The sequence below is a fragment of the Urocampus carinirostris genome, chromosome 14, assembly GCF_059441175.1.
Source record: "Urocampus carinirostris isolate Australia breed hairy pipefish chromosome 14, RoL_Ucar_1.0, whole genome shotgun sequence".
Taxonomy (NCBI): Eukaryota; Metazoa; Chordata; class Actinopteri; order Syngnathiformes; family Syngnathidae; genus Urocampus; species Urocampus carinirostris.
The window spans coordinates 16,107,501-16,119,870 of NC_142362.1; the positions used below are offsets into that span (position 1 = coordinate 16,107,501).

Below are 12,370 nucleotides of genomic sequence, written 5' to 3' on the forward strand. Positions count from 1 at the left end.
GATAAACACGACTATTTTTGACTAGATTTGTTCCAATCTATATGGGTTAGACAGACCAACAACTTTAGTTTATTTAGACCATTTAGACCACCGGATCTCCCTGGAAGATCTGCCTGCCTGCCGACAACGACGGAGCAAAAGGAAAAGGCTGCCAGTCGAGTCTGAGCTAAGTAGGCGACCACACAGACCAGCGCTCCCAAGCATGTTCAACCAACGCCAGATCCATCGTCCACAATGAGTGAATTTGAGCTGCGGATCGCCACCAACAACGTCCGCAATTGGAGTATTTTTTTTGTCATCACGGAGTTTTGGCTTTCCCGGCGCCGCATTACATCACCGGCTTGAACGAGACGAAGACTCCTGTAAAAACAGGGGTTGGAGACTACGCGCTACATTAACAGCCGAACCATTGACACACACTGCTCACTCGATGTGGAGTTTCTAGCAGTATCGTGCAGACCCTTCTATGTACCGGGAGAGTTAACTGTGGTCTTTGTGTTTGCTGTTTACTTTCCACCGCTAACCGTTTCACCGGATGCTAACGTTAGCATAGCGCTAAATCTCCTGCCTGCTGCTATCAATAAACAGCAGCTTGCACACCCCAACGGAGCTTTATCGTCGACGGCGACTTTAATCGGGCATGTCTATGGACTGTACTCCCAAATCTATTCAATTGTGGACTGAGCAATTTGGAAAAAACACTGGACTATGTGTAATGTAAGATCAAACATTAAACATTCCGGTTGTATCCAGCAACTCTGTTTGACCCTCATCCCCCTCAGCACCCCCCTCCACCCGGAGGAAAACAAAGCCTACTTACAACAAAGTCAGTTAGTTCTTTGTTCCTTTATCTCTTTGTTTCCTTATCCTCACTGTAAATGTGGAACTGGAGTCGTCCAATTTCGTTGTCACAGCATATCCATGTTGTAACAATGACAATAAAGGCATATTCTATTCTATTCTATTCTATTCTATTCTATATTCAGACTAAATCATGGGCAAAACGAAGCAGACTAGATTTGACAGTTTTGGTTTTTCAGTTTTGCTGACTTTCCCATGATTATAATTTCAGAAAAAAATACAAAACATGTTAAGGTTAGGGTTAAGGGTTCCGGTTATGGTCTACGGTGTTATGGTTAGTTTTAAGGGTTAGGATTTAGAGTTAGGCTGTAAGGAGTTAGAGTTAAGTTTAGAAGTTAAGACTTAGGGCTTTAGGGGTAACGCATCATCTTCCTCTTTATACTTCTTGGCTTCTCGAACCACGCGCTCAATGTTGTCTTTGCTGAGACGGCCCTTGTCATTGGTGTCATAAGGTTAGTGTTAGGGGTTGGTGTTAGGGTTTGGGGTTAGAGTGATAGTGTTAAGGTTAGGAGGTCCCAGGTTAGGGTTAGAGCTACACACTATGAAAATACTTTTAGTGTGACAATACTCACGCCATGACAATGACCGAGAAGTCCAGCCAGTTCCAGGGATCTCTCAGAAAGGTGAACTTCCCTATGCAGAATCCCCGGGCTAGAATTTTTACCATGGATTCAAACGTGTAGATTGCAGTAAATGTGTATCTGTCATAGACAGAAAAATAGTAAATCTTAATGGTGTATGGATACTTTTTTGTATTAGATTTAACATGAACAAAGTGGTGGAGGGGGTTAACGTACTCGACATTCTTTGCCCAATCAGGCGGCCGACTGAGCGTCATAAATACACAGTTGGTGATGATAGTGCACATGATCACCAAGCTGAACAATGTGAGGGCAGGCGTCAAGGAAAACTCGTCAACAACATAGCATAAAAAAACAAACATTGGTAAGCGTTTCAAAAGCCACGGTGGCACAGTGGACCATACGGCATCCCGGTGCATGGCAGCTGACAGCACAACCTTAAAGAGAGTGATCAACACAGACCATAAATTATCGGATACCCTCTGCCCAGTCTAAAGGATTTTATGTATTCATCATGCAGTATTATGTTTAATCTCGTTAACAATGTATACTACGTCGTAATTAAATACAATAAAGACATTTTCACTTAAAAAGGATATGAATGGACCAAAATCCAAATCGATATTTTTCGAAGTGGGTTGAAAGGGCTCAGGAGGTACAAGGCGGGAGCAGCGTTGAACCGGAAGATGAAATTTCCTTTGTTTATTACTATGAACGTCTGGGAACACAAAAGACGGTCGAGCAGTCATATCAGCACTTTGCGGATAATTTACGAGCACTCGCCACACTCAACCAATCGCTAATCATATTTTGAAGACTGCTGATCCCTGTCTGTTTTTTACTGTACGGTCAAGTCACATAGGTCCAAAGAGGGTATCTGTGAGTGACGGAGGTCAAACAAACCTACTTTCTGATTACTGTAGAAGGGATCCAGGTCTTCAACCGGTGTGGAGACCATTCCTTTAGGGACCTCCCCGTACCCCAAGGGGACGGACTTCCCCGCCTCCAGGTCGCAACTGGGTTTGGGTTCATCCTCGTCGCTTCTCTTTCTCTTCTCCCCTTTGGGCTTTTTGGCGTTCTCCTCGGCGATCCGCTTCTCGATGGCGGCGAGGGAATCGCGGCTGAAGCGGCGAAAGCTGTCTGGTCCAGGCGGTACAAGCAGCTGCGCCATCTTTTCATCCTGCACCTTCACAGTGCACGGCTAGCCACCCGCTTGAAAAAGGCCTGGACGGAGAAGATCGGATATAAATTCTGGTCTTGGGGTACTGGATGAAAAATGGTTGTTTCTAACCAATCGTTTTTCAATGGCGTTACTCGGCTTAATAGACCTTGGTTAAACTTTTGAACAGCAGTGTTTAAAGAAGAGGCACCATCGTGGTGCCCTTGGACCAGTTCAACAAATGAATACTAGTTATGGTTCATTTACAGCAAGACATCATTGACACAATCAGTCTCTTTTAATACATGATCAATCATTCTAAAATTATTTTCAAAAGTAGCCTATCAATTAATAATTTAAATCACCCAGTGCCCTTATACAAGTCGTTAATGGGTGACTGAGTCTATTTCATCCCCAACTCTGATTATTACAACCTGCTATTTACGTAATAATAATAATATAACATAGTAATGACTTGATAACTTATTTTAGAAAGGCTTATCAAATTGGTAGCCCACCTAGCTAATCGGTAACAAAAAAAAAACAATAACTCTCAGCTCCGAAAAGCTTGGTGACCCCCTAAAACTGGAAAATGTTTCTGTCATATTTAATATTCCAATGAAATCACAGGGTTCCAAATATCCTTTGTTTTTATCCACCAATTCACTAGCACAGACAGTTATATATGTCAAAATGTGTTTAACATAAACTAAGTAGAGCTCTCCTTTTTTTAGAAAAATATTTCTAAATATTTTTTAATTGGTCCCTTACACAACAAGGGAAATGGTGCCCCTACGACCTGTGTGGTTAAGGGATCCAACCAACCAACCAACCATTGATGGACAAAATATATTTAACATTACATGACAGATATGTCTAGGCCAGCAGAGAAGGTCTTGTAGGCCCTCACGGCTCACCACTGAATGTTGATAGTTATGCATACGTGTTGTCAACACTGCAAAAATGAAATTTTCACCCTACTGTAATGTTTTGCTCAATGTAGATATATTTTAAGATATTTGATCTTGTTCCTCAAACAAATGAGAAAGATTAAGATAGATAGATAGATACTTTATATAAGCCTAATCGTATAATCAAGCAGATGGTAGATCATTTATGATCAGTATAAAAAATATTCCCCACAAGGATTTAAAAAAAAAAAATTGAAAAAAACCCAAATTTTTCTTATTTTAAGGAACTGTAAATTTTGCAGTGTACATTCCCAATTCTGAGAAACTTATGATTATTTTTGTATTATTTTAAAAGTAAAAGGTTTATATTTTAAGATGTTTGTCGAATAAAAACTAAAAATGCAAAACTCTTTCCTTCCTCATTTTAAGTTTTCTATCAAAATAAAATAAAAATACTAAAAAAAACACATTTGAAAGATCTACCATCTACTCCATAAGACAATTTTGCTTGTTTTAAGTATACATTTTCTTATTTTACAGACATAAAATAAGCAAAGTTTTCAGCCTATTGGGAAAGAATTTCTTGCAGTGTACTAAAAACGGGGATAAATATCAGGAATTGCACAACGAACCTAAAATGCATACAATCTTTACACGTGAACACAATTCACATCAAGTGTCGGGTTCATGAACATTTCCAACGATGTCCTCTTCTACGCCATTCTGTGACTGCCGTTCTCTCAGTGCGTCACTTGGGATCCTTGTTTTTGCTTCGGAATGTTCATATCCTGCTTGAACGACATAATTAGGAAATACGGTGAAAGCAGTGACAATTTATTACAGTTTTAACGTTAAAACACAGTTTTTAAAATGAGCAAAATCTATTATCTGCTCAAAAAGATGATAGAGCTTATTGTAATGTAAGAATATTTCTTCTCAATGTATTAGAAAAATGATAAAGTAGTTTCAACGTGACTCAACAAATTCAGTTAAATCCCTCTGAATTTGTGTATGTTTGAGTGCTTTTTGTGATGTTTTGAGAATTCAAGCCTGTTAGCTTCGCAAGCTAGCAGTTCTTATTTTAAGATATTTGATCATTTTTGCAAATTAAATAAGAAAAATCATGCTTAAATTATGCAAAATGATCTTGTCTAGCAGGACATATAGACAATTTACCTAATTGTAGGAAATATCTTCGACCAAAATTACAGAAAACAATAAACAAATCTAACCGCCAGATGGGACAATTGTACTTGTTTTAAGTATACATTTTCTCATTTTACCTGAAAAACAAGATGAGATATTACACTTGATACAGGCGCATTTTTCTGCCAATGTGGTAAGAGTTGATTTTAGCAGTGTATTAGTGATTTAGCTTGGGGGCCTAAGTATTAGCATGTTAGCATATTTGAATTGATTTGATTAATCAATTTTGAAAAAGCTTCAAACTAACAAAAGTATTTCAAAAATAAAAACATGATTTCGGTCAAAACAATTAACTTAGAAGACTTGATACCCCCATGCGTTACCTTAGGGCAGACACAAACCTGTCAATGAATTAGCTCGGGTGCCAAAGCATCACTATGCTAGCATACGTCACGTATATATTTTCCATTATCAATAATCTGCACCGCTTATCCTCAGTAGGGTTGCGGGGGTGCTGGAGCCCATCCGCACTATCTTCAGGCAGTGGGCAGGGGACACCCCTGAACGGGTTGCCAGACAACTCACACCTAGGGAAAATTTGGATCAGCCAATTAACCTGACATGCATGTTTTTGGAATGTGGGAGGAAACCGGAGTGCCCGGAGGAAACCCACGCAAGCATGGGGAGAACATGCAAACTCCATACAGGAGGATTTGATCCCATGACCTCAGAACTGTACCGCAGACGCGCTAGCCACTTATCCGCCGTGCTGCCCTACGTACATATTTTGTTGTATAAAATATAATACATTTGAAAAAAGCTTCTAATTAACTAAAATATTTAGAAATGGGATTTTTGTCAAAAATGTATTTGATAAAGGTTTTTGAGTTTTTCCTTTACCTCATGTAGGTTTTAGATCAGTGGATGGTGTAATGATAATCTTGTTTGCAATGTCTGTGCAGCCCTTTGAGACTTCTCGTAATTAAGGTCCATACAAATAAACTTGACTTAAAACTAATCATAGCCGTGTCAACAAGGTAATGCCATTCAATTTCCACCTATGTTCCGGTCCAGAGCCTTCTCTCTGAAAATGCTGATCTACTAGATCCCAAGAGCCAAGAAGAGATTGGCAGGTTCGAGAGCGTTCTCCATTCAGGCCCCGGTGCTGTGAAATGCCCTACCCTCTTCTTCATTTTCCTTATGTTGAGGTTTTTGAGTTTTTCCTTGCTCTCATGAAGGTTTTAGATCAGGGGATGGTGTAATACTAGTCTGCAGTTTGCAATCATCTTTGGTCTTTGCAGCATACTCCTTGTGATTACAAATAAACATGACTTGACTTGGCTGTGTTGCTACCTCATGTTCGGTCCGTTCTCGAGGTTTCTTCATTTACTCCATGTTGAGGTTTTGAGTTTTTCCTTGCCCTCATGTAGGTTTTAGATCAGGGGATAGTGTCATAATAGTCTGTGGTTTGCAATAATCTGTGATATGCGAAGCCCTTTGAGACTCCTTGTGATTAAAGGCTATACAAATAAACATGACTTAAACATGGCTACCTCCATGTGTTAGCTAAGCACAGATACATTTGCACACACGGCAACCTTATTGACATTAAAAACCGGTAGATGTTATCCTGCACTCTACACGCAAAACAATCCGACTTCAGAATTCTAATAAAACAAAGACATGTGCTTGTTTAAAACCGAAAGTGGCAAACTTCTACCACACGAAAATCTAATACGATTGTTGGAACGGTTTTTTTCAGACTTATTTTCGTTTCAAGATAAAGCTGCTGTAGACTAAATTTGGTCACTTCTTGGGTCAGGATATTGTTGTTGTTGTTGTTGTTATGACAAAATAAAAATAAAAAAAACAGTAGATTTAAAAAAATAAAATCAATAGGCATTTTAGGGGGAGCAAAGCGGTTTCTGATGCCTGAATCAGTAAGTGTCGGCAGTGGCGGACCATGCAGTTTACACCTACGCCTTCATTCAAGTCTGAATTTGTGATGTGCGAACGACACATCTTTTCCAAGGATTGCTGCTGTAAATATTTTGATTTATATTTACTGTGTTTTTCATTCAAAGTGTTTTACATAAAAAATGTAGAGTTTATTTTTGTATTATATAGTTTATTCATATGATTAAATACTATAATTGCACTGAATAGTCAATATTTTTATTTCACATTTTGGAGTGTTTTTCAAGATTCTGAGTTGCTTGACATTAAAGATGCTCTGTATAAAAAAGTTCAAAGTTTAAATGAGTTACACAAGACAGCGGCATTGTGTGGTAAAGTGAAAAAATAAATGCGACTATAATTTGGCAGAGTAATGTTTTTTTTTTCTAAATTATAGTTCAATTTTGTACAAAATGTTACATAATTATTGCCAATATACAGATTAAGGGAAGCCCCAAAAACTCTTTCTTATTTCATTTCTCTTTACTGTCTTAATCATACCATCCATCCATCCATCCATTTTCTGCACCGCTTATCCTCAGTAGGACCGCGGGGGTGGCGGAGCCCATCCCAGCCATCTCCGGGCAGTGGGCAGGGGACACCCTGAACTGGTTGCCAGCCAGTCGCAGGGCACACAGGGCCAGACAATTCACTCGCTCATTCACACCTAGGGACAATTTTGACCGGCCAATTAACCTGAAATGCATGTTTTTGGAATGTGGGAGGAAACCGGAGTGCCCGGAGGAAACCCACGCAAGCACAGCGAGAACATGCAAACTCCGCACAGGAAGTTGGTAGCTGGATTTGAACCCATGACCTAAGAACTGTGCCGCACACTGCGCCGCCGTGCTGCCCTAGTCTGAATCAGTCAACCCTCAATAACCATTTTATGGCTATACAACCTTTATTGCAACTACCGCTGCTATATATAAAAACGCATCAATAAAAACCTCATGAAACTGCAATATTGTTTAGGAATTTAGCCATACTTTACTTACCCAAAACACGAAATTCATCCTTCTTTCTTTTCTCAAGAAAATGTCGATTACTCTGCCGTACAGATTATTAGTGTGTTTCAGTTCCATCACAAAGCTAATGCTAAAGGTTGGATTTATGCAGCTGTATTTCTGGCATAAGTTTGTATTCTTTTTAGGCCTGAAAATGACAGTTCGAGAGAAGCAGTGAACACGTGAATATACTACCGTATATTTGCCTGTGCAGTGGCTTAACGGCGCGATCGTTTCGGTGAATTACCGCTTCCTATGTTTGTGAAAGCGGTACATTTCTCTAGGCCTTCCAGAATCCTCATTTGACCCAACTCAAAATTTGATTGGCTGAACCCACAGTGATATCAGAGCGATGTTGTGCTGCAGGGATGCCTGCACATAAAACATTGAAATGGTAAATGTTCTGCATTTATATAGTGCTTTTCAAGTCAATGAAGACCTCCCAAAGCGCTTTACAATATGCTTCACACTTACCCATTCCCACACACACTCACACACCAATGGCGGCCAAGCAGCCATGCAAGGCGCCAACCTGCTTATTGGGGGCACATTGCAGTCTGATCCTAGCAACTAGTAATTCAAGTAATGTGATAGGATAAATGCTTAGCAGGGTTGGGTAAGGTTTCTTTAACTGTATTACTTTTAATTACTTTTGGATTACTCCAATACCAAATATGCTAATAAAAGACAAAAGAAATTACTAAATTTTGTACAGGCTTGGGGAGTAACGGAATACATGGAACGGCAAAAATGATGTTGCAAGCTGTTTGGATTTATTTTCATTTTGTTTTATCTTAGTTTTGCCAGAGATCAAAGAGATCAAAGCCAGGAGAGAAAGCTTACCACGTTTTGTGAGTCATAATTTTATTCATATTTAGTTTATTTTGTCTTTTATTAGCATATTTGGAATTGGAGTAATCCAAAAGTAAATGAAAGTAATCCAGTTAAAGTAACCCTACCCAACCCTGATGCTTAGATATGAAAGCACACATCTGGACGCAATGCAATCAGTTGAGTTGCATTGAAAGGAAACTGACAAACAATTTGGAATTCTGTATTTTATATTTGCTATCATTTGAGGCTTTATTTGGGCAACACACAAAAAAACAGCATCAGTGGTTAGAACATTAGCCTGACATGCGAAAGGTCCCCGGTTCGAAAACGGGTGGAAACATATGTTGGCCAGGAGAGGAATGGGTGCCACCAGGATGTACTTGCCCAAGACACACCAAGGGAAATGGTGCCCCTACGACCTGTGTGGTTAAGGGACCCAACCAACCAACAATTGATGGACAAAATATAATTAACGTTACATGACAGATATGTCTAGGCCAGCAGAGAAGGTCTTGTAGGCCCTTACGGCCCACCACTGAATGTTGATAGTTATGCATACGTATTGTCAACAGGCAGAATGTGCATTAAAAAAAACAAAAGAGCTAATAAAGTGTCTTGAGTTTTTGTGACACAAACCCAAAATGTACAGCAACACCCGAACGCGCGAGTAAAAAGCCAGTGCAATCATCTAAAGTGGTCACACCTCTCGCCGACACGACTCTCATGAGTCTGCCTCACAGTTTCCTCTCTCTTCTTGGTAGCCTGTGGCAAATCACGCCCAAGTCCAGACATTGTCAAGATAAATCACCAAAATATAAATCCTCCAGATTTAACCGCGGCTATAAAACTTTAAATCACTCTCCTGCAAAATGACGTCCACGGAACTAGCCGGCTCACAGTCCGATCCGGATTCTCAACATAAATACACATCGAATAACTTAAAGACAGTTTGTGCCGACTTTGCTAACCGCTAACGAAAGTTGAGGTTTAACAATGATTTAGCTTTGTCAGTTCTTCGTAGAGGTTTCGTTGTTTGGATCTCTTAAACACTCGGGTCAGAGGGGCATTATTTCCTGTGGTGGGTCTTGGGCAAGTACAGCCTGATGGCGCCTACCCCTCTCCAGGCCAACATATGCAGTAAACATATTACATTTTATGGTGATTGGATTGGTTATAATACATCCCATAATTCTTTATACCCAGTTGGCTTGTTAACCGTAATCTTAATAATTTATAAAAGCTATTTTTAGTCTGCTAACAACACTTGTGTCATGATTACAAATTTGGAACACCTGTGCCCGCTCATTTGGCTCCCTGTCCCTTTTTAAGGCTGGTCCTGTCATTCTCCATTTGTCAGTCCGTCTGCAAACCTCTGTTGATACAAGGCAAGCCTTTGTGACCCTGACTCCCGCCTGTCCCGTTTTTGCACCCGTTTTCCACCTGATCTCCCCATTTGTCTCCGGCAACGACCTGTTTTTTTATCCCGACTACGTCTGCTCACCTGTCCCGGCTTACGACCCGTTTTTGACCTTGACCACGTTTTTGCTCTCCTGTCTCGGCTCTCGACCTGTTTTTCCATCCCTGACACCGCCATCGCCCGCTACGGAAGATCCTCTTTCGTATTCGGATCACTATCCGATTGCGAGAGCGGCTTGCTTCCCGCGTCCAGCGAGCACCGGATCGTGGGCGCAGCCCTTCCTCTTTCTTTCAATAAAACTTATGGTAAACGTTATGGAATTGGGTCCTGATTCCGTTCTGGTCGTGACAACTTGAGGTTAATGTTAAACAAGTAGCTTTTTTTTAACAAATTAAGCTTTTTCAGCTATTCATTAGGTAAGAACATTTCTAAACAAAGGTAGGCAGTAAAATATTACATTTTGTGATGATTGCATTGGTTATGCTACATCCGTAGTTGTTTATTACACCCTGTTATACTGTTAGCCAACTCATCTTGGCTAACAGTACTTAATGTTTAACAATGAGCTGTTTTATCTAAACTAAGCTATGTTAGCTATTCATTACGTGAAATAATTGGACGGCAGTAAAAATACTATGTATTGTGATATTTGTATTGGTTATACGACATACAAAATTTCTATCCTTATAGCTTGTTATCCCCTTGTTTTCCAACTTATAAAAGCTAAAGTGAGTCTGCTAACAGGACTTTAGAATAATGTTCAACAAAGTGTTATTTTAGCTAAACTAAGCTATATCAGTCATCCATTATGTTATATCATTTCAACTCAAAGGTATGCAGTAAAACAACTACATTTTGTGTTGATTGATTCGGTTATGCAGTACTACATCCAAAGTTTACACCCTGTTAGCGTGTTAGCTCTAGCTAATTTTGATAATGTATTAAAGTTAATGTGAGTTTGCCAACGAGACTATGTTTCAGCCAAATTGAGCTATGCCAGATATCAAGAGAAATAATTTCTACAAAAAGATAGCCAATAAGAATATTACATTTTATGATAATTATGGTGAATTTCTTAATACCATGTTACTTGTTACCCCTTATTTTAATAACTTATTCAACCTTCTATCCACTAACGAGACTTGAGGCTAACATTTAACAGTGAGCTGTTTAGCTTAATTAAGCTTTGTCAGCCTCAGAGAGGTAGTTTCTTCACACAGTTAAGCATTACAAATGGAGCGTTTTATTGTTATACTACAGCCACATTTTTCCCTTTTAGCCCTTATTTTTGATAGCATATTAAAGCTATTTGAGTCTGCTAACAAGACTTGAGGCTAATGTTTAGAAATGTGATAGCTTAACTAGGCTCTGTCAGCTGTTTTTTATGTGTTATGATTCCTATACAAAGGTAAGCAGTAGAAATACTACTTATTATAATTGTATTGTAATAACACATAGAAATTTTCTTTACGTACTCTTTTCATGTTACCCTTTATTCTAATAATATTTTAAAGCTATCGTGAGTCTGCTAACGAGATTTGAGGCTAATGTTTAGCAATGAGATAACTTACCTAAACTAGGCTCTATCAGCTGTCTTTTATGTGAAATAATTCCTAAACAAAAGCAGGCAGTGAAAATACTACATTTTGTTATGATATTAATGCTTGTACTACAAACTTTTTTCATAAGCTTTTTTTGCCCGTGTGGCGCCAGCTGCGGCTCGTTAACAGATTGGCTTTCTGTCAACTTTTAGCTCCCTTGTCAGCCCGTCAACGAACCTCTGCCCCGCAAGACGTGGGTTTTGACTCGGTCCTGTTTTCCTGTTGGTATTCTATGTCTGGTATTGTGCCAGTTTATTTTTATCCTGTTTGAATATCGGTTTCCAGTTCGTCCTTGTCTATTTTTGTCCTGTTTATTATTCTCTCCAGCTTTCGTTCTCGTCTAGTTTGTCCTGTTTATTTTTATCTATCCTGTCTGTCCCATCCAGTCTGGAATCGACCCCATTTGTCCGATATCAACTCGGGCAATTGGAATCGATCTCGTCGGTGTCTGGCTTCCTGTCTTTCCACGCCAGCTGCTCAACGTGCATGACTCCCCATTTCCCGTAAAATAAAAGGCTTGTGTGAGATACGCCACGCGTTTGGGTCCTGATCCTGTTGTGGTTCATGACCGATCTAAATATGAGGCAAAAATACCTGAACTATAGTACCAATGTGAATTTTTTTATTTAAAAAAAAAACATTGGTCGAATTTTTAAAATTTCTTTTAAATAGTGGAATCCCTACCTTCGGTCGCCGCCATGTTTGCTTGGCAACTTTCTGCTGCGCTGTACTATATGGCACTGGGTTTTTTTGTTCGCATTGGACGATGCAGGGCTAGCTACTGGGCTAATATTACACACCTTTCCTTTGAGAGTGGTAGTTTTTCTCACAAAGAAAGGCAGTAAAAATACAAAATTTTGTCTTCATACCACACCCAAAGTTTCTTTGTACCCCTTT

At 39.5% G+C, this 12,370-nt stretch overlaps 1 protein-coding gene across 1 annotated transcript in view; it reads right to left on the reverse strand.

The window, feature by feature from the left end:
* Positions 1-12,370, reverse strand: part of scn1laa (sodium channel, voltage-gated, type I-like, alpha) — a 55,181-nt gene that overhangs the window by 29,242 nt on the left and 13,569 nt on the right. Inside the window, exons 2-6 of the mRNA XM_088352691.1 lie at positions 4,145-4,300; positions 2,350-2,666; positions 2,042-2,160; positions 1,659-1,748; positions 1,434-1,562 (exon numbers count right to left, since the gene is read on the reverse strand). Of these exons, the coding sequence (XP_088208817.1) occupies positions 1,434-1,562; positions 1,659-1,748; positions 2,042-2,160; positions 2,350-2,613 (602 nt within the window). The 5' untranslated portion in view covers positions 2,614-2,666; positions 4,145-4,300. The remainder of the gene's footprint in view (positions 1-1,433; positions 1,563-1,658; positions 1,749-2,041; positions 2,161-2,349; positions 2,667-4,144; positions 4,301-12,370) is intronic.